Source organism: Dreissena polymorpha, chromosome 7 (genome assembly GCF_020536995.1).
Source record: "Dreissena polymorpha isolate Duluth1 chromosome 7, UMN_Dpol_1.0, whole genome shotgun sequence".
Taxonomy (NCBI): Eukaryota; Metazoa; Mollusca; class Bivalvia; order Myida; family Dreissenidae; genus Dreissena; species Dreissena polymorpha.
Window position 1 is genome coordinate 75612007 of NC_068361.1, and position 27598 is coordinate 75639604.

The 27598-nt window shown below is 36.2% G+C and overlaps 1 protein-coding gene and 1 long non-coding RNA gene across 9 annotated transcripts in view; one reads left to right on the forward strand and one right to left on the reverse strand.

Moving 5' to 3' along the window:
• LOC127837058 (uncharacterized) overlaps positions 1–27598 on the forward strand; it is a 97424-nt gene that overhangs the window by 21703 nt on the left and 48123 nt on the right. The window lies entirely within an intron of this gene.
• Positions 14286–27116, reverse strand: LOC127837057 (uncharacterized). Of its 3 annotated transcripts, XM_052363864.1 has the most exons (4): positions 26769–27116; positions 25041–25313; positions 14994–15989; positions 14286–14368 (listed from the first exon to the last, which is right to left on the reverse strand). In XM_052363864.1, the coding sequence occupies exons 2-4, from the start codon at positions 25220–25222 to the stop codon at positions 14362–14364; spliced, it is 1185 nt and encodes a 394-aa protein (XP_052219824.1). In that variant the 5' UTR covers positions 25223–25313; positions 26769–27116; the 3' UTR covers positions 14286–14361. The 3 variants fall into 3 exon arrangements, with proteins under 3 accessions (XP_052219824.1, XP_052219825.1, XP_052219826.1); XM_052363865.1 differs by lacking the exon at positions 25041–25313 and having other exon boundaries at positions 26769–27114; XM_052363866.1 differs by lacking the exon at positions 25041–25313 and having other exon boundaries at positions 26779–27111.

A 27598-nucleotide genomic window follows, 5' to 3' on the forward strand; every position in this document is an offset into this window, starting at 1 on the left:
GTAACCCCCTGGTATAGAACATGTCTAAAATATGACATCAGATGCCAAGTCAACTCCCTGGTATAGAACATGTCTAAAATATGACATCAGACGCCAAGTCAACCTCCTGTTATAGAACATGTCTAAAATATGACATCAGACACCAAGTCAACCCCCTGGTATAGAACATGTCTAAAATATGACATCAGATGCCAAGTCAACCTCCTGGCATAGAACATGTCTAAAATATGACATCAGACACCAAGTCAACCCCCTGGTATAGAACATGTCTAAAATATGACATCAGACGCCAAGTCAACCTCCTGGTATAGAACATGTCTAAAATATGACATCAGAGGCCAAGTAACCCCCCGGTAAAGAACATGTCTAAAATATGATATCAGACGCCAAGTCAACCTCCTGGTATAGAACATGTCTAAAATATGACATCAGACACCAAGTAACCCCCTGGTATAGAACATGACTAAAATATGACATCAGACACCAAGCCAACCTCCTGGTATAGAACATGTCTAAAATATGACATCAGACACCAAGTAACCCCCTGGTATAGAACATGTCTAAAATATGACATCAGATGCCAAGTCAACTCCCTGGTATAGAACATGTCTAAAATATGACATCAGACGCCAAGTCAACCTCCTGTTATAGAACATGTCTAAAATATGACATCAGACACCAAGTCAACCCCCTGGTATAGAACATGTCTAAAATATGACATCAGATGCCAAGTCAACCTCCTGGCATAGAACATGTCTAAATTATGACATCAGACACCAAGTCAACCCCCTGGTAAAGAACATGTCTAAAATATGACATCAGACGCCAAATCAACCTCCTGGTATAGAACATGTCTAAAATATGACATCAGATGCCAAGTCAACCTCCTGGTATAGAACATGTCTAAAATATGACATCAGACGCAATGTCTACCCTCTGGTATAGAACATGTCTAAAATATGACATCAGACGCAATGTCTACCCTCTGGTATAGAACATGTCTAAAATATGACATCAGACACCAAGTCAACCCTCTTGTATAGAACATGTCTAAAATATGACATCAGACACAAAGTCAACTCCCTGGTAGAAAACATGTCTAAAATATGACATCAGACACAAAGTCAACCCCTGATATAGAATATGTCTTAAATATGACATCAGACACAAAGTCTACCCCCTGGTATAGAACATGTCTAAAATATGACATCAGACACAAAGTCAACCCCCTGGTATAGAACATGTCTAAACTAGAGCTTTTTCACAGACATGACAAATACCCCCACATGTCGCATGGACACATAATATTTTGCATGTCGTCTTCACAAAAAACAGCAGACACCATGCTCAATTTTTAAAACGCACTTAGTGACCCCTTTACCTAGTTTTTGACCCAGAAAGGCTTATGTTCTAACTTGGCCTAGACATCATCTCCATAAAACTTCTGACCAAGTTTGGTGAGGATCGGATGTAAACTACTTGAATTAGAGAGCGGACACCATGCTGAATGTTAAAAAACGCACTAAGTGACTCTGTGACCTAGTTTTAGGCCCGGAATGGCCCATGTTCAAACTTGTCCTAGAGATCATTTCGATAAAACTTGTGACCAAGTTTGGTGAGGATTGGATGAAAACTACTTGAATTAGAGAGCGGACAACATGGTGAGGATTAAAACGCACTAAGACACCCCGTGACCTAGTTTTTGACCTGGCATGACCCATATTCAAACTTGACCTAGACATCATCTAGATACAACTTCTGACCAAGTTTGGTGAAGATTGGATGAAAACTACTTGAATTAGAGAGCGGACAACATTGTGATCTTTAAAACGCACTAAGTGACCCCGTGACCTTGTTTTTGACCCGGCATGACCCATATTCAAACTTGCCCTAGACATTATCAAGATACAACTTCTGACCAATTTTGGTGAAGATTGGATAAAAACTACTTGAATTAGAGAGCGGACAACATGGTGAGGTTTAAAACGCACTAAGTGACCCCGTGACCTAGTTTTTGACCCGGCATGGCCCATGTTCGAACTTGACCTACACATCATCTAGTTACAACTTCTGACCAAGTGTGGTGAAGATCGGATTTAAACTGCTTGAAATAGAGAGCGGACACCATGCTCAATGTGTAAAACGTACTAAGTGACCCTGTGACCTAGTTTTTGATCTGGCATGGCCCATGTTCGAACTTGGCCTTCAGATCATCTAGATAAAACTTCTGACCAAGTTTGGTGAAGATCGGATGAAAACTACTTGAATAAGAGACAGGACACCATGCTGGATGTTAAAAAACGCACTAAGTGACCCCGTGACCTAGTTTTTGACCCGGCAAGGCCCATGTTCACACTTGTCCTTAAGATAATCTAGATACAACTTCTGACCAAGTTTGGTGAAGATCGGATGAAAACTACTTGAATTAGAGAGCGGACAACATGCTGAATGTTTAAAACGCACTAAGTGACCCCGTGACCTTTTGTTTTTGACCCAGCAAGGCCCATGTTCGAACTTTGCCTAGACATCATGTAGATACAACTTCTGACCAAGTTTGGTGAAGATCGTATGAAAACTACTTGAATTAGAGAGCGGACAACATGCTGAATGTTTAAAACGCACTAAGTGACCCCTTAACCTAGTTTTTGACCCGGCAAGGCCCATGTTCGAACTTGGCCTAGACATCATCTGGAAACAACTTCTGACCAAGTTTGGTGAAGATCGGATGAAAACTACTTGAATTAGAGAGCGGACAACATGCTGAATGTTTAAAACGCACTTAGTGACCCTGTGACCTAGTTTTTAACCCGGCAAGGCCCATGTTCGAACTTGGCCTAGACATCATGTAGATACAAGTTCTGACCTAGTTTGGTGAAGATCTGATGAAAACTACTTGAATTAGAGAGCGGACACTTAATACGGACCGACAGACAGACCGACAGACCGACCGACCGACAGACAAGTTCACTCCTATATACCCCCCTAAACTTCGTTTGTGGGGGCAAATATGACATCAGACACAAAGTCAACCCCATGGTATAGAACATGTCTAAAATATGACATAAGACACAAAGTCAACCCCCTGGTATAGAACATGTCTAAAATATGACATCAGACACAAAGTCAACCGCCTGGTATAGAACATGTCTAAAATATGACATCAGACACCAAGTCAACCCCCTGGTATAGAACATGTCTAAAATATGACATCAGACACCAAGTCAACCCCCTGGTATAGAACATGTCTAAATACAAGTCCAATCTCCTGGTACAAAACATGTCTAAAATATGACATCAGACACCAAGTCAACCTCCTGGTATAGAACATGTCTAAAATATGACATCAGATGCCAAGTCAACCTCCTGGTATAGAACATGTCTAAAATATGTCATCAGACACCAAGTCAACCCCCTGGTATAGAACATGTCTAAAATATGACATCAGACACCAAGTCAACCCCCTGGTATAGAACATGTCTAAAATACAAGTCAACTCCCTGGTATAGAACATGTCTAAAATATGACATCAGATGCCAAGTCAACCTCCTGGTATAGAACATGTCTAAAATATGACATCAGACACCAAGTCAACCCCCTGGTATAGAACATGTCTAAAATATGACATCAGACACCAAGTCAACCCCCTGGTATAGAACATGTCTAAAATACAAGTCCACCCCCTGGTATAGAAAATGTCTAAAATACAAGTCAACCCCCTGGTATAGAACATGTCTAAAATACAAGTCCAATCCCTGGTACAGAACATGTCTACAATACACATGTCCCCACGCTGCATTTTTTACCCAGGGAGCACCCCAGGGTTGGTAATGGAGCTATGCAAAGTTGAGATTGACCGTATTGTCAGAAGAGATGTTCAGTATCTATTGGAAGTGAATCGGTGTAGAAATGAAGAAGTTAATGTAAAATAACATACAACAAGAGATGTGTTTGTCAGAAACACAATGTCCCCTCCTGCGACGCTTTGATTTATTTATTTTTTAAATTATCATTTGGCAGGTTCATTACTCACCTCCCTTTAAAGCTTATTACTTCCCTTGGATTTGTTTTTTTTACCTTTGACCTTGAAGGATGACAGTGACCATGACCTTTTACCACTCAAAATGTGCAGCTCCATGAGATACACATGCATGCCAAATATAAAGTTGCTATCTTCAATATTGCAAAAGTTATGGCCAATGCACCATAACGGGGGCATAAAAATGAGTGAAAATCTCTGACCCGGCCCCACCCCAACTCCATAACTTTTGACCCAGGGGTCAGATAAAAATTCCAAATAGTGCAGGGTCGCACATATGCTCATAGCTACCATGTGTGTAAGTTTCAAGGTTCTAGTGCTTATAGTGTAGGAGGAGATAGTGGCCAGGATGGACGGACAGACAGACGGACAGACGGCGGAGATAACCACAATATTCCCACGCTTTTCAAAAAGCGTGGGGTTAAATACAAGTCCACTCTCCTGGTATAGAACATGTCTAAAATACAAGTCCAATCCCCTGGTACAGAACTTGTCTAAAATACTAGTCCACTCCCCTGTTATAGAACATGTCTAAAATACAAGTCCACCCCCTGGTATAGAAAATGTCTAAAATACAAGTCCACTCCCCTGGTCTAGAACATGTCTAAAATACAAGGCCAGCCCCGGTGTAGAACATGTTTAAAATACAAGACCACCCCCTGGAATAGAACAAGTCTAAAATACAAGTCCAAAGCCCTGGTATAGAACATGTCTAATACACAAGTCCACCCCCCTGGTACAAAATATATAATTATAAAAATACACCCCCTACCGCTGGTATAGAACATGTCTTAAATGTGACTTACGACACCAAGTCCAAACCCTGGTTTAGAACATGTCTAAACTATGTAATCAGACACCAAGTTCATCGTCTGGTGTAGAACATGTCTTCAATATGACACCGGATACCAAGTCCACCCCCTGGCATAAAACATGTCTAAAATATGACATGAGGCACCAAGTCCACCCCCTGGTATAGAACATGTCTAAAATATGACATCAAACAATAAGTCCAACCTCTGGTATAGAACATGTCTAAAATATGACATCAGACACCAAGTTCATCCTCTGGTATAGAACATGTCTCAAATATGATATCAGACACTGGTATAGGACAAATATAAACAAGAGTGCCAAAGTGTCACAAGATACGCCTGTTTGAAGGTTTCGGACACCATGCTAAATGCTTAAAATGCACTAATTGACCTCGTGACCTAGATTTTGACCCGGCATGACCCATATTTGAACTTGACCTAGATATCATTTAGAAACAACTTCCCACCAAATTTGGTGAAGATTGGATGAAAACTACTTCAATTAGAGAGCAGACACCATGCTAAATCCTTGAAATCCACTAAGTGACCCCGTGACCTAGTTCTTGACCCAGCATACCCCATATTCGAACTTGACCTAGATATTGTCTAGATACAACTTCTGACCATATTTGGTGAAGATCGGATAAAAACTACTTCAATTAGAGAGCGGACACCATGCTAAATGCTTGAAATGCACTAAGTGACCTTTTGACCATGTTTTTGACCCGGCATTACCCATATTTAAACTTGACCTAGGTATCATTTAGACACAACTTCTCACCAAATTTAGTGAAGATCGGATGAAAACTACTTCAATTAGAGAGCGGACACCATGCAAAATACTTCAAATACTAAGAGACCCTGTGACCTAGTTTTTGACCCGGCATGACCCACATTCAAACTTGACCTAGATATTGTCTAGATACAACTTCTGACCAAGTTTGGTGAAGTTTGGATGAAAACTATTTGAATTAGAGAGCCGACACTGCTTTGGACGCCGCCCACCCCCCACTGCCGGCCGCTAAGAGTGAAACTATAATACGTCCCGTTTTGAAAAAACAGGCGTATAAAAATGATATCAGACACCAATTCCTCTAGTATAGAACATGTTTAAAATATGCGAAAAGCAACCATGTGATTTCCACTGGCAAGCACATATATAAGTTTAACAACAAACCTTATTACTAATGATACAAGGGTAAACATATAGTTCTTAAAGTGAAACCATTTCCTAATTATACACAAATTGCATATTAAAAGTAATTAAATGGTTCTTTTTTGTTAGAGAGAACTAACACTTATAGACATTAAAGCTGCTCAAACAAAGTTATGAAAAGGTTTTTTATCCAGGCTCCAATCCCGTTCATCAGATATAAATGTAACAAACATAATGGTCAAGATGCATTAAACCCTCCCTTTTAACCCTTTCCCGTTCAGAAGCAAAGTGAAAATGGCTATATGCAACCAGCATTGTACCAAAAACAGCCTGCGAGTAACTCGCAGTCTTGTTCAGATTTTATGCTGTTGATGCTTATCAGTATGTATGGGGTGGAAATGAAGACATCAAAACATGAATCTTGTAGGAAAGGTCTAAAATTTAATTTGATTTTCTGATGGCCTACAAACGCATCAAAATGTGTATCTCAGGGCTTTTTTTCCTTCTGAGAATATGGCAATTTTTCACAATTTAAGAAGTTTGTGACTCAAATTTTCAAATTTTAAAAAGTTCATGACTCATTTTTACACAATTTTAAACAGTCCGGGCCTCATTTTTTTTCACAATTTCGAAAAGTTTGCGACTCATTTTTTTTAAATGAGGGGGCCAAGCCTGCTTAAAATATGGAGAAAAAAAGCCTAGTATCTGATTAGTAAAGGGTCAAAGGTCCACAACACTACAAGTTGACACTCAACAGCAAGCCTGCACTGAGGGCAAACTCTGCTGCCATGACGACACTCTGGTTCCTGATACCGGCGTAGGGAACGTAGCGTGTGGTGCAGGCCTGACTCAGGAACAGCACCGGGTAGATGTTCTGCTTGAGTTGGAGCCTAGAAATGGCCAGAAGTTTTTACTTATGACACAGTTTAACTGGTAAGTATCTTTGCTCATGATTAATATCCTTTATGCCATGCCCTTTGCAGAGCCTTTGATTTAACTTGTTGCACGGTGGCAAATGCATGTAAGAACAACGTCCCTTTATGTAGGCTTATGCCTTTATAGCCAGGCTACAGAGACCATTCAAGTTTTTTAAGTAAGATTAAAGCTATTGATGTAATATCTAGCCTTTTGCAGCAATAATGGCAAAAAGTTATTAGCACACAATGTGTTTAACCTTAGAGCCATGCAATATCTAGACTTGAGCTATGATAAGGGCAATGGTTATTAGGCCATCAGAGTATAATGTAAATTAGATATCGACATTTTGTTATGTTTTGAATCCGTAAGCTACATGTAGAATAAAAGCATAAAAATATTAAATAAAGGGTTATTTTATGAATTAACATATCTGTTATTATCATTTTAACACTGATCCGTACAAACATATCAGAAAAACAATCCCTCCCTTGCAATCCAAGCTAAAGTTAAGAAAGGTCTTATTTCATAAATTATTTGAACCCGAAAATCGAGTCTTGTAGATCACTGTATATAGTTTTGAGTAACACTAATTCAACGTGTATTATTAGCCCAATGGAGTTTGTTAAATTTAACACTAGAGCTATTGACTTCTGTCCTAAGGCTAAACGTATCAGGGCTTTTTTTGGCCCAATTTTATAGCCGAAATTCGGCTATATTCCCAATCACAAGTATACTTTTTTCCCAAAATTTGCTCAACAATTCCCAATTGAAAAAAAAAACAACGCTAATGACATCGGCTGTTTCGCTTTTTAACAAAGCGTAGTCCGATCCGGTCTCGAACGGGTTTTAGACTATACCTCGATTTGGATTATGTCAGCATTATTCGTGTGCACTATATTCTCCGTGTTGTTCAGGCGCTTATTATATTTGCAATGAAATTCAAGCGTTTTGTGATTCGGCTGAATGGAAAACAAAGATGTCGTGCGATTCAAAATATTAAGTGAAAAAGATTCCCAAGCAAAAAACCTGGCGGCAAAACGAAAACTGTTAATTTGTTTTAAGCAAGCGTCATTAAGAAAACAAACATCGTCAAGAAGTACAAGTCTTCCCATTGAAACTCCTACTATTCACGATTTCGACATTGTTAAATCACGCGTAACGAGACTGCCGAGATAACGCGAGATCAAGGGTTCGGGGGGGTTCTGACAGTATTCGCTCTACAGCAGACACCTTACTTATCCGATATTTTGACTTTATAAATAGAATAAAAGCGATAAATTGCCGATTTATTACTAATAAAAACAATCATTATTTTTATTACAACGTTTAACGACCATCTGCTCATTAATAGTTCAGTATCATTGTAATTAACGGCTCCGTAATTAACTACCGGTACTGACAAAAATAACAAGATCATATACCTTACTCATGTTACTGTACTGTGTGCTGAAATGTCAGAAATTAAAACAACCCCAGACTATTATAATTTTTGAGTGCAAGTTAATTTAAACCCACCCACTAATTAAAAATAAACATTTTTATTATATTAGCTCATTTTTCTAAATTTTTAGAAATAAAAACCAATTGGTATTTGCACATTTCAGTAAACATAAGACTACTTTATTGTTAAATTTGTAAATTGTATAATAATCTATATATTTTTATTACTTCTGTTGCAAGCCCAACTTGTTGCGCTTTTAAAATACATAAAAATCTATTGTTGACAACTATAATATTATTTAAGATCATAATTAAGCAAAAGTAAGTCCCCGATTCCAAGCTTACCCCGGCCAGTTAAACCGGTAGAGTGCTGATCTCTGACTCACTCATGGGTTGGTAAGTTTAAGCCTCAACTCGGGTTCATCTCTTAGAAATAATTACACTTTAGGCTACCCTGTCTGTAACCAAAATTGCAGTTGAGGGTCACCGGCATACATGTATCAAATACATTGTAACTATGTGCTTATGTTAACATTTCCTGAAGATTCAACCACTGAGCAGGATTACTTAGTTTAACCCATTTTATTAATGAAAAAAATTAAATATACTATCAGATGTATTCAAAAAGACAAACCAACTGGTACCTACTAGTACTATCATAAGGAACATCATCCATTAACCATCTATACTTCCAGGTCTTTTGGCTCTGCTACACCAACAGAATAGGCGTTCGGTTAATGTTTTCTGTGTTAATCATAGGGATTACAATTTATAATATTTCATCCCAACAACAAAATCTTTACAATGATAGTATTCATTTTACAGTCCGGTTTTACTTCTATTAGGTTAAAAACTAAATTGCACATACACACACTTTAATGGGCAAATATTTGAACTGTCACAGTTATTACTTGTTGGAATGTCTCAGACTAACCAGCATATACAAGCAGTCTTCACTTTAGCATTTTTGAACAACTAACTGCAGCCTGAATCTTTATGCTTTAATAGAACAGATTAAAATACCCACTAGCCCGACTATATGAATCTGGAAACTTTAATAGCCCAAATTTAATACATATCACTAGCCCCGGGCTGTCGGGCTAGGGGTTAGCATCAAGACTGTAAAAGCAATAACAATTCTTCAAACATTGATACTTGTCTTCTTTTGAACAAATCTGCCATGACTGGTAGTTAATTGGGATAGCTTAACACACAACCAATTAAGGATGACTGTGATGCAGGTGAAAGTTTCACCCATATAGATATTAAGCCAATGGACATTTGACCAGGGACACTAATTTTGATTCAAAGTAAATGTTTTCTTAGCAGTGTTAATAGTCATGTCAAGTTACAACACATCACATGTTATATTAAATGATTACATGACAACATTTGATGTGTAGCAACTTAAACCACCATCCATTTTATTATATTTCTGAATGTGTAGGATATTTTTTAATGTAAGGGTATGAAGTAGACACACATCTGAAGTATCTTTATTTTATTTTGTCAAAGAACATAGTTATGTCACTGTGGTGATGTATAATATTTATTGCAAGTGTTAATAAAATTCCAGGTGAAGAAATCTTGATCTTCATGCAGCATTAGATACTCAGTACAGTATCCCAGTTTCTGTTGACACTGTGAAGTGTGATATTCCTGAAAAAAAGTTTCTAGAAGTTATAACAATAAACCATTCAATAACATTTAAATACAGCAAAGTTATCTGTTTTAAAATAATTTTTCTTTTTAAAGAAAAGTATTTTACCAAATGCCATCAAACTTCTAATTTGCCCAAACTTAACAAATAAGATATTTTTCCATACCCCACCCGCTTTAGCATGTTTTGTTTTTACCTATTTTAAACACAATGAAATCGAAATAAAGCATTAACATGAACGACAATTATATCAAAGATACTAAGCTAATAAAAAATTACCAAAAAATATCATACCTTATAAGTTATATCTGCAAATTATTGGGAAATTATAATTGCTTCAACATAGAACTGTATGCAGACGCACTGCAGTAGATTATCGAGTACCCCCCCCCCCCGACCTCACTAAATCCACTCAGAGTTGTCTCCCTTAAAATAATGTCGAAAAGGTCAATTGTTAATGATAGTAATTTAATAACAAGTGACTCTTTTGCATCGTCATCGTCATTGTTGATTTTCGAATGCAAAGTGCTGACTGATTTTCAACATGGTGATAGCAGTAGTTCTTCAGAAGAAGATGAAGCGCCTCCTAATAAAATGGTGCCTGATGTGACTGAAGACTTTGTGTGAGCTTATTATGTTGTCATGATAGTGTTTGTGGTGTTTGTGATTAAAGATGCTGAACTCATTCATGTAGTTTTAACTCCTAATTTATTTCCCCAATTTCTTGAAAATGCCGAAACAATTCCCAATTTCAAAGCCATGGGTTATCTTCCCAAAAAGCTGAAAAAAAGCCCTGCGTATGACCTTCATTGTAAATCAAAGATAACAGCTGGATTTGCATGCTCTACACTGTCACTACAGAGTTACAATTCAAGTTTAAAATCCTTTAATGAGAAAACGGAAGTAAGGTCAAGCACTAGGACAGCTCTTGTGATCAACAGATTGATGGACAAAGTGATTCCAATTGAGCCTTTCTAACTAGCCATGGTGGGGGGATAATAAACAACAAGTGCCATAAATACCCCCTGAAAAACAGTTTTGACACAACATCTTAACCCATTTATGCCTAGCGTCTAGAAAAAAGGCCTTGGCAAACAGCGTAGACCCAGATGAGACGCCGCATCATGCGGCGTCTCATCAGGGTCTGCGTTGTTTGCTTAAATGAATTTTTGTAAGATATATTCTTAATATAGAAATAAATATACTAGACATCCCTACTTTTGGAAATAAATTGATCCAATTTAGAAGGATGGGAGAGTCCACTAGGCATAAATGGGTTAACCTTTAGTGATTGGGAAAACAGACATGTTGTATTTATTAAGAGGAAAAAACAATAACGGGGATCTCAATGAGATTTAATTCTCAATATAAATAGAAATAACAAAATTCCAAAAACAACATCAGGAGGAAAGAAATTCTTATTAACCCACGCTAGTGTTTTATTTCATGCAAATGAGATAAAACATAGAAGTGATTAAAGCAAACAGTCAATATAAGGCATTTGGGGTTAAAACCCGTTGAATGACACATCAAACCTCACACTTAGCCCCAAATAAATCACTAACATCCTAATATGAATTTTAATTCAAAGTTAACCTCACAGCATAATTATTCAAACAAAAAAGCAATAAAAGAGAATTTAATTAGATTCAGTGCAATGGTATTACAAAATGGTTCGATATGCATCATTGCAACAGAATAAAATCATTCTGATTAAGTTAATACAAATATCAACTTAATTACTTCTTGATTACACGATTTGAGAATGGCAGCATTAAGTACCAACCCCATATCATGGTAATGCATCACAGGAAGAGTAAGTAGAGCTGTTTTTAATAAGCCCAATCGCATAGTTAAGATGTATATATGCATATACTACATCTTGTTTTACATCCTTCATAATTATTGTTTTATGCCCAACATCAGACTTTTTGACTCAGCTAAACATTTTGCTATTTATGTGCTCTCAGTAAGCCACCAGTGTTTACCACAATTTTAGTGTTTGAGTATTATATGAATAGACAAAGTATATACAGCATCGGGTGCAAATATTGCTCAGATCAATCCCTATATCACAGGACACTTTTTTGTGTAATAAACAAACAAAAATAAGTAATAAAAATCAGCTAGTGGTCAATTAAAACTCTTAAATGTGTGTGTTTCCTAAATATCATGCATTATTAATACAATTTCATTATTATGCAGAAGACACAGCACCAGTACAAGTAATAATTATAATAGGATAGTTAGTTAATTTAAACCTATTTATTTTAGCTGCATAGCATCGAAAGCCTAATGCTAACTGAACTGTCCATCAGTCTGTCCATCCGTCCGAAAACTTTATCATTGGCCATAACTTTTGCACTACTGAAGATAGCAACTTGATATTTGGCATGCATGTGTATCTCATAGAGCTGCACATTTTGAGTGGTGAAAGGTCAAGGTCTCCCTTCAAGGTCAAATATATGGCTTCAAAGCAGCACAGTAGGGGGCATTGTGTTTCTTACAAACACATCTCTTGTTTCATTTATAAAAAAATACGTTTGATCCTGTATATAGTGTCCTTATGTTTTCATAAAACTTCCTTTTTTATTTGTAAGTCTCAAACAGCATTGTATCGAAATACATATAACAGAAGTTTCTTGCACTTTAAACAATTGTTAACAAACATATACAATGCTTTTAATATATAAAAGGGTCGATATATTTGTTAAATGACTCAATACTAATGAAAAATTCCATTACAACCATAAAATTTAAAAATAAATCTCTTAACCGCATCCTTGGTTATAAATTATCCCTTGAATAACTTTTATTGCTTAATGTCAAGCCCGACGCTTTTTCTATAATCACTGACTGTAACAAAACTTCGACTGACTACATTTAAAAAGGATTAATTAAATACCTGTGATAATCAACGATGCATTAAACGTTTTAGATGCCAACAACATATTTATAAGTAATTACGCAGAGGATATTTCATGTAAACAAGTGTTCGCAAATTGTTAGAGTTCAGACTTCAGTTTACTCGCAAAGTTAAAACATCTTACAAGATTATCATTGAAAAATGGGTTAAGACAAACATGATTGGTTTCATTTACATGTTAGTGGATCTGTGTATAACCGGATTCATATGCATATATTGCTTTATCATGTTTGTCGTGCTGTACAGTTTACTGAAACAGCATGAAGCTTTTAAAAATGGACATTGCACTGTAAATATATTAATATTAATAATTAATCATATATATAAAGTAAGTTAACTACATCAATTACTATTAAATGTGATTGCATATATTTTCCCCACAACTGCCTCTGATGCAATAACATGTTTCTCCAAAAACCAGGTATTCCCGGAACGTTATTGCCCTTTTTTGCCTTAGCTGCGCGTTAAAAAGCCTTTTTTGAAAGTGATGCGCCATGCCCCTTTGCCCTCCTTTGAAAAACACTAGTACCATAACAAGTTCTTAAAACAATAGACATTACTGAACCACTGTTTGATCAATTATTTAAAAAGTTGGGGGTTTTTCACGCTCCATATGGCACTCTCATTTAAATATTTCCATCTGTTCTTATAAAGAGTTCATATAAGTAATCACAATAAGCAGAAATTAGTGTATATTTCTGCCAACAGTAGCGTGTAAGTGCTTACAATATTTTAGTGGTACAATAAGCGTCAGTAAGCTTTATATTGACCACACTAAAAATGTAAGTTTGAAAAAGTTTAATTGTAAAAGAAATGCTTACTACTTATTGTAAAATTTTATTGAACTCACAATGATTGTTCAAGGACAATGGCGGACATAACATTTTTATGTTATGATAATATGAAGCCAGATTAAGTTGAACTAATTGTTTATAATAAAAAATAAACTGTAAATGTGTTTTTTCTTGCCAAGATATACTATATATATTTTAAAGACTAAATATGCCAACTGTAGGAACTAAATGTTAAAAAAAAAAGAAATAACATTTATAACTGTGTTTATATCAATGTTTTTGTCCACTGAATGAGCTATTGCAAATCCATAACAACAATTGAATAGTCGTTATATAGTCCCACAATTATCTGGTCAGTGTTGACGTTGTAGCAAAGAGACACCGGTCTGGTGAGTCCATCTGTCTTGGAACCAGTCGCAAGTTTCTTTTGACCCTCATGATCCATCTGTATGACAGCTTGGGAGACACCACATCCAGGGATAAGGACTTGTCCTGCAGGTGTAACATGAACATACCATAGGCCTCGTATTTCAGGGTCCATCTAGCCAGAGTGATGAGTGAGTGCATAAAGTTGTTGGTTACATAGATCCTGTCCCCAATAGGACTCACTGCACATTTAAACACTGCAAAACAAAAAATATATTATATCAAATGACGTCACGAAAAATGTATACAACATTCGGGCTTTATCATTATCTTTGCTTAAATATTTATTTAATTTGCTTATTTAAAAGCATGTGATAAAAAATCTGACACTCGTCATATCATACCATATTTTATTAAACTCGTCCAGGAAATTCGTTAGTAAGCTCGCCAAAGGCTCGTTTACTAACAAAATTCCTGAACTCGTTTAATAAAATATGGTATGATATGACAACTCGTGCCAGATCCTATATGTTTTATTCACTAGAAATTATTTTTGTTATATTAATTTATCCGCAATAAGCCTTTGTTTACATTACATTACGTGCAAACGAATCGGTGGGGTAACGACCTAACTACCAACTGACCAAACATCTAAAAATTGGACACTGAGAACAACCGTCACCTGTCTATAATGGTCACTTTGGCCATTTCCCTTGACTGATTATTGTTCTCAGGTTGGACTGTATATGCATTATTGTTCCATTGTATTTTTTTTTCATTTATAAAACAATTTCAAAAATGTTCTTTACTGTTTAAAAATATAAAAACTATAAATTATTATTGTTATAAATGTGTTTGTATTAATAAAAAAAATACATTCACCTGTATTTGGGCCAGGTGTATCCTCGTACATTTTTTTTCACAAGTGATCCATTCAGAGTGTAGTGGTACAGAGCAGTGCCAGAGGTGACATACAACGCTCCCTGATGGAAGGCAATACCCAAAGTAGGATGTGGGAACTGGAACTTCCTCCCATTCACCAGCTGCCCCTTGCTCACAGAGATAAACTGCACATCTCTATTACCAGTTACAGCCACCTCACTGGATTTAATTTGGCAAATGTCCCATGGACAATTTGGCAAATCACAGTGACTCGACACATTATAATGCTTGTCCAACAGCTTTGCTTTGTTATTTACGACATCTGTAATAATGACCCAGCCAAAAGGTAAGCAGCAAATGCCACTGATGCGGAAAGACTGCCATGTATCACTTGACATTCTCACACTATACTCTGATATCCTCTTCACAGTCATAACCTGGTCTGGATTCATCTTGAGAGACTGCATACTGTCGACAATCCTCCCAAGACTTGACTGTTGAGACAGGTACTTCTCAATGTCCATGTTTTCCTTGAATATTATTGAACTGTGCATATGCACAGGTTTTTCCTTTAGATATGACTCAGACTCATGTATTTTGTGCAGACATTTTCTGGCTATAAACTTGATTTCTTTCTTGCTTTTATAATTAAGGACATTTACAGCTTCACTGACTTGTTTCAATTTATCCTGTAGCCTGCTGCAGTTATCAATATCTTTCTTGAGAGAGGTTTGTAATGTGTACCTTATTGCATCCAGTTGTTTCAAGGTTGTATTTTCTAGTGCATCCAAAGCAGTATTTAATTTCTTCCGCAGGTCTTGGATATCTTGCAGTTTTTCACAATATAATTCCTCCACATACTGAATGCTGGCCTCTTGTGTACTCTTAAACTTATTTAGTTCATCAAGAATAGTTTGAAGATTGCTTGATAACTGTTGCATATCCACTGACATCTTTTTGACTGAGTCACAAATTACAGACACATTGGAGCACTGCCTGAAAGTATCAAAATTATAATATACAAAACAGGGCATGTCTTGAAAAACATTGTTTAGCATTAAGCATAATTCTGCAAAATTGCAGTTATAGGCTTTGACCAGTGTCAGACTGTCAGTGACTTCACATGATGATCAAATGTGTGAAGTTTCAATTGAGTATAAGTAGTAGTTACAGACATACATACCATTTGCATGAAACCTTAACCTAAATGTCATCTCAAACAGAGATTCATTACTAAAAAGAGCTGTCTCCATATGATGACATATGCCCCAGATAAACGCTTTGATAGAAGTAATGAGCATTTTTCGAAACCTAAACACATTTTTTGAAACCTAAACGCGGAACCTAAGTTGAAGGTCCAGGTCAAAGGGGTCAAAATTTGTGTGCCTATGGAAAGGCCTTGTCCATATACACATGCATACCAAATATGAATGTTACATCTGAAGCGATATAGAAGTTATGAGCATTTTTTGAAACCAAAACACAAAGTGTGACGGAAAGAAGGACAGATGGAAAGACGGACAGTGCGATCACTATATGCCCTCCTTTGGGGGCATAAAATGTGGGCATAACCATGCTAACAAAGCTGGTGGCATTATTAGGTTTTTGGTAAGTGAATACTTTTAAGGACTATGAACACACATGCAGTAGTTGCATGCAAACAAAAACCTGCATTTTCTTAGATCCAGGCCGCCAACTGACTTAAGGTGAAAATATAGAGAAAAAAATAGGAATTTTTGCATCAAAATATAGGAGGTTTTGGCTTGTTTAGGGTTAAAATATAGGAATTAAATGGTAAAAAGTAATGTTCTAGAGATATGTAGAGAACTTCTTACTTACTTGTTTTCCGTCAATAATCATTAAATTCATGTTTTACTTATCAAAACAGTCCCTCATCTTCACCACCAAGGCATATATGCTGATGCAGCAACACACTTTGGTCATCAATGTGGACACCTGAATTTGTTCAATTAAAAAAGTTAACAATCTACAAAACACAAAACATTATTAAACATAGTGTCACAACCTTACATAAGAGTGCAACATAAAATTGATAATGAAATTATTGAAACCTAAATCATGAATCACATACATGTAGTATCATATCATGGTATATACACATGTAATATAAATTCTGTATTTTATGCACATTAACATTTCTATACACTCTTCAATCGAACATTTTTAGGACATGAAAAGAACACCAAAACATCCTATATGATACAATGTACATACATAAGATTTTTCTGGCAGCTTCTGCATATAAATATATTTGAAATTGAACATCAAAATAATTAATTGAACACCAGACATGATTATGCATTATTTCACTGTTTATATAACACACATAATTATGAAGTATTATTCTACAAGACTTCCAATGCCCTTAAATATTTAAATTATTTCCAATATTCAAAAGAATTGGAAGCCCTTAGATACGCTCAATTCCATCTAAAATCAGGAAGAGCATTAAATATCCCCTCAGAAGAGCATCCTTGGGGAAAGACGTGTTAGGATTTGTTCTCACCTTTGAAATTGTTGTATTTTTCTTCATCAAAGGCGTCCATATAGATACCACAATGGTGTACAACAGCACTCCTGCAAGATGGTGATGCTTGGGAAGAGGAGGGACAGCTATTTACACTGTAAATAAAAATATCTAACGGCAGTATTACTTCTTATAAGTACATGTATTTAAACAAGAGCACCGCATTGCGGGTGCAGACTGCTCATCTATTTTTCTTTTTAAAGGTGTAGGGACCTATCTCAATTTCAATCACAAAGGAGGGAGGGGTGGAGTGGAGAGGGGTGTATAGAGTGGGGATGTGGTCATTTATTACATGATCTTCCAAAAATGCAAAAAAAATGCAAATCAAAATTATTTTTTTGGGGGGGGAGTGGGATGGTTGGACGGTATTTCAAAAATAAAATAATAACAAGAGGGCCAAGATGGCCCTAGTTCGCTCACCTGAGAGGAGTCGGTTCATTCAATCTTTACCAAATGTCAAACTTGACCTACATATTGTCCAGACAATAATCCTGGTCAAGTTTCATCATTATTTCATCTGCGGGTCATGATCAATGTACCTATGAAGTTTCATGATCCTAGGCGTAAGAATTCTTGAGTTATCATCCGGAAACCATTTTTCTAAGTTGAGTCACCGTGACCTTGACAGCCATTGTGTGAATACGTTTTTTGGCACTGTGACCTTGACCTTTGACATAGTGACCTGATAATCAATAGGGGTCATCCGCGAGTCATGATCAATATACCTATGAAGTTTCATGAACCTAGGCATAAGCGTTCTTGAGTTATCATCCAGAAACCATTTTACTATTTCAGGTCACCGTGACCTTGACATTTGACCTAGTAACCTGAAAATCAATAGGGGTCATCTGCGAGTCATGATCAATGAACCTATGAAGTTTCAAGATCTCAGGCCTGAGCATTCTTGAGTTATCATCCGGAAACCATTTTACTATTTCGGGTCATCGTGACCTTGACCTTTGTCCAAGTGACCTGAAAATCAATAGGGGTCATCTGCGAGTCATCATAAATGTACCTATGAAGTTTCATAATCCATGAGAAAACTGCCCACCTCCCAGCAGCCATGTTATTCAACTGACCAGAACCATTTTTGAACTCAACTCTCGTATCAAGGAAACAAATGTTCTAATCAAATTTCATGAAAATTGGGCCAAAAATGTGACTTCTACTGTGTTCACATGTTTTCACTATATACATATAGAGAAAAATGCCAGGCCCACTGGCGGCCATGTTTTTTCACCGATCCCGACCATTTTCAAACTAATCCGAGATATCAATAAAACCAATGTTTTGACCAACTTTCATGATGATTGGGCAAAAATTGTGACTTCTAGGGTGTTTACAAGGTTTCTCTATAGCCAAATAGGGAAAACTGCCACTACATACATATACAGAAAAATGCCCCGCCCACTGGCGGCCATGTTTTTTCACCGATCTCAACCATTTTCGAACTCGTCCGAGACATCAATTGAACCAATGTTTTGACCAACTTTAATGATGATTGGGCAAAAATTGTGACTTCTAGAGTTTTTACAAGGTTTCTCTATAGCCAAATAAGGAAAACTGCCCGCCCACTGGCGGCCATGTTGTTCAATGGATCGGAACCACTTTTGAACTCAACCAAAATATTATTATGACAAACATTTTGACAAAGTTACATGAAGATTGGGCATGAAATGTGACTTCTACAGTGTTTACAATTTTTTTCTTTTTTTTTGACCTAGTGACCTAGTTTTTGACCCGGCACAACCCAGTTTGGAACTCGACCGAGATTTTATTGGGACAAAGCTTCTGACTAAGTTTCATGAAGATGGGACAAGAAATGTGGCCTCTAGAGTGTTTAAGCAAATATTAACGGACGGACACAGACGGACAAAGACTGGTCACAAAAGTGAGCTAAAAATAAATATTTGTGTTTTTTAACCATGTTTGAAAAAAACAAATGATGTGTTTGTCAGAAACACAATGCCCCTATTGTGCCACTTTGAATTTTTTTACCTTTGACCTTGAAGGATGACCTTGACCTTGAACTTCCACCACTCTGAATGTGCAGCTTTATGAGAAGGCCGCTTTGAAATATTTTTTTTTTTGACCTTTGAACTTGAAGGATGACCTTGACCTTGAAGGATGACCTTGACCTTCAACTTCCACCACTCAAATGTGCAGCTTCATGATAACGCCATTTTGAAATTATTATTTTCTTGACCTTTGACCTTGAAGTATGACCTAGACCTTGAAGAATGACCTTGACCTTGAACTTCCACCACTCAAAATGTGCAGCTTCATGAGAACGCCACTTTGAACTTAAAAAAAAAAAATTGACCTTTGACCTTGAAGGATGACCTTGACCTTGAAGGATGACATTGACCTTGAACTTCCACCACTCAAAATGTGCAGCTTCATTAGAACGCTGCTTTTAATTTTTTTTTTTTTTTTGACCTTGAAGGATGACCTTGACCTTGAACTTCCACCACTCAAATTGTGCAGCTTCATGAGAACGCCGCTTTGAATCATGAAAACGCCGCACCTTTGACCTTGAAGATTGACCGTGCAGCTTCATGATAACGCCGCTTTAAAAAATTGTATTTGTTTTTTTACCTTGAAGATGACCTTGAAAGATGACCTTGAACTTCCAGATCTCAAAATGTGCAGCTTCATGAGAATGCCGCTTTGAATTTTTTAATTTTTTGTTTGACCTTGAAGGATGACCTTGAAGGATAACTTTGACCTTATACTTCTACCACTCAAAATGTGCAGCTTCATGAGATACACATGCATGCCAAATATCAAGTTGCTATCTTCAATATTAAAAAAGTTATGGCCAATGTTAAAGTTTTCGGACGGACAGACGCCATATATTTTACATTTTACCTTGAAGGATGACCTTCACCTTCACCTTTCACCACTCAAAATGTTCAGCTCCATGAGATACACATGCATGCCAAATATCAAGTTGTATCTTCAATATTGAAAAAGCTATGGCCAATGTTAAAGTTTTCAGACGGACAGACACCATAAATTTGACATTTGACCTTGAAGGATGACCTTGACCTTGACCTTTCACCACTCAAAATGTGCAGCTCCATGAGATACACATGCATGCCAAATATCAATTTGCTATCTTAACAAGAGCTGTCAGAGGACAGTGCGCTCGACTATTCGAGTGCTTGACAGTATAACGTAAGCCATCATGGGGAAATTGTTCATATTCAATAATTTATTAGACGATCTTTCAACAAAAAAAAAGGAAAAAAAAATGTGGGGGGGTAGGGGGGGGTGGGGGGTAGGGGGGGATGGGAGGGGGGTATAATGTGGGGTGTGGTAATTTATAAGATGTTTAAAAAAAAATTGGGGGGGAGGTTGGGGGGGGGGGGGGGAAGGGATTCTGGGTGTGGGCCTGGGGTATTGTTTGGGTGCAATCCATTTTGGTATTGAGGTAAGTGTTGTTTTGTCAAAGTAATAATAAAATGTGATCACAAATAAAGAAGTTATGGCAATTTAAGCAAAATTTTCAATTATATAAGTGTAAAGGGGGCCATAAGTATGTCAAAATGCTTGATACAGTGGTATGCTCTTGTTTATAAGTTGGGGTCATGTTGGTAAACAAGTATGCAAAATATAAAAGAAATATGTCAAAGGATATAGGAAATATTTGGGGTAGTACGCAAACTTTAACATAGATTTATCAATAATATGCATATTCTAAGTATAAAAAGGGGCAATAATTCTGTCAAAATGCTTAATAAAGTTGTTTGCTCTTGTTTATAGGTTGGGGTAATGATGGTTAACAAGTATGCAAAATATGAAAGCAATATGTCAAGGGACATTGAAAATAGTTGGGCATATTCTAAGTGGAAAAGGAGCCATAATTATGACAAAATGCTTGATAGAGTTATCTGCTCTTGTTTATAGGTTGGGGTCATGTTGGTAAACAAGTATGCAAAATATGAAAGCAATATATGAAGGGACAAAGAAAATATTTGGGGTAGTACGAAAACTTTTACATTTGCACGCTAACGCAGACACTAACGCTAATGCTGACGCCGGGGTGAGTAGGATAGCTCCACTATATATATTTTATATATAATAGTCAAGCTAAAAAATGAAAAAGTTATGGCCAATGTTAAAGTTTTTTTTCGGATGAGCAGACAGACTGACTGACATACTGACAACAAGAGGAAATTTTACTACAAAATATAGGAAACAAGTCAAAAATATAGGAAAATATAGGAAATATAGGAGGTTTGGAAAAATATGGGAAAATTCACCAAAATATAGGAATAGAGGAATCAGTTGACGGCATGTAGATCAGAAAGGGGCATAATTCTGCTAAGTTGCAGGTCAGAGTTATTGAACTTGGTAATTGACCGCACACAACAATCCGAACAATATGAACTTTTAATTCAACAAGATAAGGAGGGGTTGCATGTTTACCAAAGCCTGAGAATGATGCGGTCACCAAGGCCAACGACAACACAGATATTTGGGGGAAAAGTATTTCTGGGACAATTCAATTAATAGTCAAGCTGAAAACTTCAGTGCAGCACACAGTAAACAAGAGCTGTGTTTGTGAAAGACATTTTAGAGGAAATATATAAGTCTCAGGCCAGTAACCTTCGTGAAAAATCAATGGACTGGTACAAAACTTGAACTGACTATAGATGTCATGAAGGTAGTTTCATACTCACAAAATAAGGTCAGTATCTGTGAAATAATTATGGAAGAAAATCATAAAATGTGTTATTTTAAAGAAAATTCCTAAGTTCAAGGCTGGTAACTTCACCAAATATCAATGGACCAGAACTAAACACAAACTTGATCAGTAAGTCATGCAGGTAGACTCACTTACTAAAAATCATTTAAACAACTAAAAGGGTTTTGGAAAAAATCTACCAAAACAGATGACTGACGAACAGACAGACAGATAAACTGAAAAAAAGACAGACAGATGGAGAGTGCGACTGCTATATTCCGCCCTACCTGGGGCAAACACATTTTTTAAACAAGATTTTGACAGTTATGGGGAACAATGACTTACCAATTAAAACCCTTATCTATTTAAGATTAAGAATAAGCAATCTATTTGTAAATTAGTCTTTGTTTTCAAACTTAACAACCATTAACAATTTCATATTGTTTAGAAGATCTGTTAAAATGCATATACCAACTGTGTATGACAAGCGAAATGCACTTTAATTCCTTAAACCACGGTTTAACAGTTAACTATATAGTTAAGAGACTTTGAACCCGGGTTCAAAGTGCCGTTTGCACATTAAATCCTTAAACCCGAGTTCAAGAGTTTGAACTGCAGTTCAAAGTCTCTTAACTCTATAGTTAAGAGAGGACCAATGAAATCGCGGCATTTACCTTCTATATTTAGCTAATTGTGGTTTAAGCTTCGCTGATTGGTTGTCTCTGAATTATGTAGATAAGAGATTTGTATCTATTTTTAGACACACTTTGAACTGCGGTTCAAACTCTTGAACTCGGGTTTAAGGATTTAATGTGCAAACGGCACTTTGAACTCAGGTTCAAAGTCTTTTAACTCTTTAGTTAACTGTTAAATAATTAATGTGCATTCCGCGCGTCTTAACCCCAGTTTAAGACTTTGAACCGCAGTTTAAGACTTTGAAAAATAGGTTAAGACTTTTAGGTGTTTGGTTGTCTCTGCACATTAATTATTAACCAATTAACGCCCGTCGTTTCGTCATGTGATTTGTTCCTGGCGCATTTCTATCAAGATGGAGGCGGATGAAGTTAGTGAATTATTACGTACGTTTGAAACAGCATTCCAAGATATAGAAAGAAAACGTCAAAGTGGTTTTGCAGACAACGCAGATTTCGTCAAAAGTGTGAGTTTATTGCAGCAAATAAGGTTATATTTATATATTTTCTTTGTGATCCTTTTATGGTATAAATCTGATAGAAATACCCCAAACCGAAATACAGTCGATTCGTATTGGTGTACAGTTTGTCAATCAGCTCTGGAAAATCAGCAGTTCCGATTAATTTGTATTTATTTTTCCATAATGCCCCAATAAAAACAAAATGATAAGTGTCTAAGGTATACATTAGGTAAAGGAATAAAGTAACAAAGTTTTAGTAAGAAAGCTTTTGTATTAAGCTTACAGGGGGTATAAATGCAGCAAAAAGTTAACCAGAACTGACTGAATGAGTTATGTTTTGAAATGCGCATATGGAAATAGAAGGCTTTATTATTTTCAAATACAAAAATTGCTGATTGAAAACAAATGCCATGATAATGTTTTGAAAAACTAATTCTGTAAGTTGAATGATTTTAAATAATTTTCCGAAAAGGTAAACTTTAATTGGCTATTTTTGACAAAAAACTGCATATGCCGTCTGGCCTAACCTGTTATCATACAAAATAAATTTTACCCTTTATTTTTACATCATCTCACATTGACACTAAATCCCGAAAGAAATTATTGTGGACTGGACTTGTGAATTAACGTTTTTTGCCAGGTTATTCTAAACTGGTTGACTGACTGAACAGTCAAGTTACCATTACTGGATCATTACCCATAGCGGATCACTTTGATGTTCAGGACCATGCGTATCGCGATAAAAAGTTGAATTTTTAGATGATATTTTGCACACAGCATCACCAAGGTCGTTTTTTTTTCAAACGCATTGATTGAGTCGTAATCGGAGCTATTCGTTGTCAAACATTTTGGTATGTTTTGGCGACATGTATATACGACTTTGTTGACTTCTGTCTCGTTTCCAAATAGAGGTTTTACATTATGCGCGGCCACATTCTAAAACTGGAAAGTAAAGAGTTTACGCATTAATTTAAAGGCCATTTAGTAGTCTTTCTCCCTGCAAAAGTCCGTTTCAGTTTTGATTCGTGTTTAAGATTTTGCAACACCTTAAATGAAATGAAGAATTAGGGCAATAACGGATCAAGCGTGATAATATGTGATTCATAATATAATATATTAAAATATATGCACATCTTTTTTATTCTTTCAATAAATGATCTCACTCGTAATGTTTTATTTATGTTCCATGTTCAATACCCATAATTAGATATGATTAAAACAATTAACATTGTTTATAAGATGCCCATCTTTTCGATCTATTTAGCTTTTTCAATAGATAATTCACAGAAGATCACATATAGAAAACAATACAAAAAATAATGAATATTATTTATAACTGGAAATGTAACTTGGTCATTGTAAACAACACAGTTCATGTTTCAACAATTCAAATAGCATATGCTAGAAGCCCCTGGAGTGGTTTCGATCGCGTGATCCGTTATGGCTACAACTGATCCGTTAATGCATGACATTCTGCGGCGACAAAAAGGGAACACAAATACATTTTGCCTGCGATTTAAAATAAAACTATGTGCTGAATCAGTAAGCAAAGTAATATTTAATCAAACTGGTGTAAAAGAAGTCTCAAAACGTTTATTGCTTTTCATCAGAACAACTTTATTTTGCAAGAAAAGTGACATAAATGAACTGTACCACTCAATGCGACCAACGGTTCCTGGAGTACTTAGTAGAATTAAGTACGAGTTCAGCGACCATAGCATAACATTGCGATGTGCTGAAGAACGCATCAAGGAGTATCTGGAGATCTTCATAGAAGACCATATTGGTGACCTGGGTTTACCTAAACTCTTACAATACTGGACAGCTTCAAACATTCTAGTGGTGCCAACGCTACATGTTTCCTTGACTTCTCAGGAAGGTGCGGGAAGGTGCCCCTTCGTGAACTCGTGCATTGCACAACTCAACCTGAGTAGAATGTTTGTTTCTTGTGAGGAATTTGTGCATGAGTTCAAGTGTTACTTGAACAGTAGGGAAGAATTTGACAGTATTTGAGTGTGTCCAAGAGTATGATATAGCTGAGATCACTCAAATACTGTCAAATTCTTGCTTTAACCTATATTCTTATGGGCCCGCTTCATCAAACATCGTACGACAAATTTAGCATACGATACGAATTTCAAAGAAACATTATTTTAACAGACCGAAGCATATTTTTGCTTATTTCTAGTAAAATCATTTATTTCATCATTTTCTTACCAATGGCTTATATCTTGCGGAGCTATTTATCAACAGCTTGTATATTTTTAGTTTTTAAATTTAAGTTATTAATTAAGATTGTCGTACGATCTTTGATGAAACGGTCCCATAAAAATATAAGTTAAAGCAATAGTGAAAGAGAATGTGGGAAAATGTAGCTAGAAATGGTTTTGAACATGCATAATTGTGTCGTGTTCTGAGAAAACTGGGCATAATGCTTATGCGTAAAGTGACACTTTCCGCCTTATCTGGATTTTCGCTAAGAACAGACATCATTTAAACCAAACATTCCATAAAAGCGGAAATGTCATCCCTGATTAGCCTGTGCGGACTGAACAGGCTAATCTGGGACGACACTTTACGCACAAGCATTATGTCCAGTTTTCTCAGAACGCGAGACAATTATGTTTATGATTCATTTTATAGTTTGTTTATTTAATTTACTACAATTTTGTATTACATTATGTCTACCTTGAGGTTGTTGTACATAGTATAATTATGTTACAATTATAGTATTTTCTGTTAACGAACAAATGCTTTTGTATCGAATACTATGCATTAATATTGTTTTCTACCAAATGTTTTCTTATAGGGATCACTTGTCCGTCGTCTGTCTCGTTAAAAAGTATTAATAGCATCAGTTTGAAACTTTATACATTAATAGACCTCATTGAGTGGGAGTGCGTCGATAAAGAACTCTTAGCTTCCCGCTTTGTTAACTTATTTATAATTAATTCATAACCATTATTATTGTATTAGTTAAGTTAAATTGTCATAATAAAATGTTGTCATGTCATTTTTCCATTTTACTTTTTTTGTGTAACGTTTTGTAAATAAAGCTTTTATTTGTTGTTATTATTATTATCAATACGGATGTTTTAGTCCGGTCTGTTTTCCAAATCGTTACAATGGTATAGTGGTATAGGAGAGGTTGAACATATGATTTTGATTAATAAAGGATTTATATTATTAAACTAGTGTTTTTTTTCTTATTCTCTGTACAAAGATTGATTATATGAAGATTTGCTACAATGCATATATATCAATGTATGTGGTTCCGTAAATAAATCGCAACTATCCACTTCCGGGTTAAGTAATTGAGATAATTTAGCGATTACATCCATAAATTTGGTAATAAAACGACAACATGAATTAACAACATACCTAATATCACCTTTTCTTCCCATGCAATGCAGTGTCAACGGCTTAAACTCGTTGAAAATTGAGAAATGTTATTCGACGAGATTGTTTTTTTACCCATCATCGTCCCATGTCATTTTCAAGGTCAACCGGTGTTTTGTGGACACTCGCACCGCATAAAACCCATTGAAATAAGTTATATTACACTTCATTTAGGTTACTCGTCACCTTTACTTGATAGGACATTCGCATGGTGTGCCAAAACTTTCATTTTAGTATTTTTACTGTATATATTCAACAGTTAGATAATAAATGTACATTCCGCGCTTGTTAACCCCAGTTTAAGACTTTGAACCGCAGTTTACACTCTTGAACTCGGGTTTAAGGAATTAATGTGCAAACGGCACTTTGAACTCGGGTTCAAAATTTCTTAAGTATATAATTAACTGTTAAATAATTAATGTGCATTCCGCGCCTCTTAACCGCAGTTTAAGACTTTGACCCGCAGTTTAAAGTCTCTTAACCCTATAGTTAAGAAAGGACCAATGAAATCGCGGCATTTACCTTCTATATATAGCTAATTGTGGTTTAAGCTCCGCTAATTGGTCGTCTCAGATAACAGATTTGTATCTATTTTTAGACACACTTTGAACTGCGGTTCAAACTCTTGAACTCGGGTTTAAGGATTTAATGTGCAAACGGCACTTTGAACCCGGGTTCAAAGTATCTTAACTATATAGTTAACTGTTAAACCGTGGTTTAAGGAATTAATGTGCATTTCGCTTGCCATAACTGTGGAGTGCAGCTGAAGCTCTAACATAAGAAAGATATTTTATTGATACCAGTGCAATATT

Coding starts and splice junctions, on each gene's coding strand:
- LOC127837057 (XM_052363864.1), bottom strand. CDS start 25,222: ATGTTTGAAGCTGTCCAGTATTGTAAGAGTTTAGGTAAACCCAGGTCA. Junction 15,990..25,040: donor ACCGTTGGTCGCATTGAGTG/GTACAGTTCATT, acceptor TGATACTTTCAG/GCAGTGCTCCAATGTGTCTG.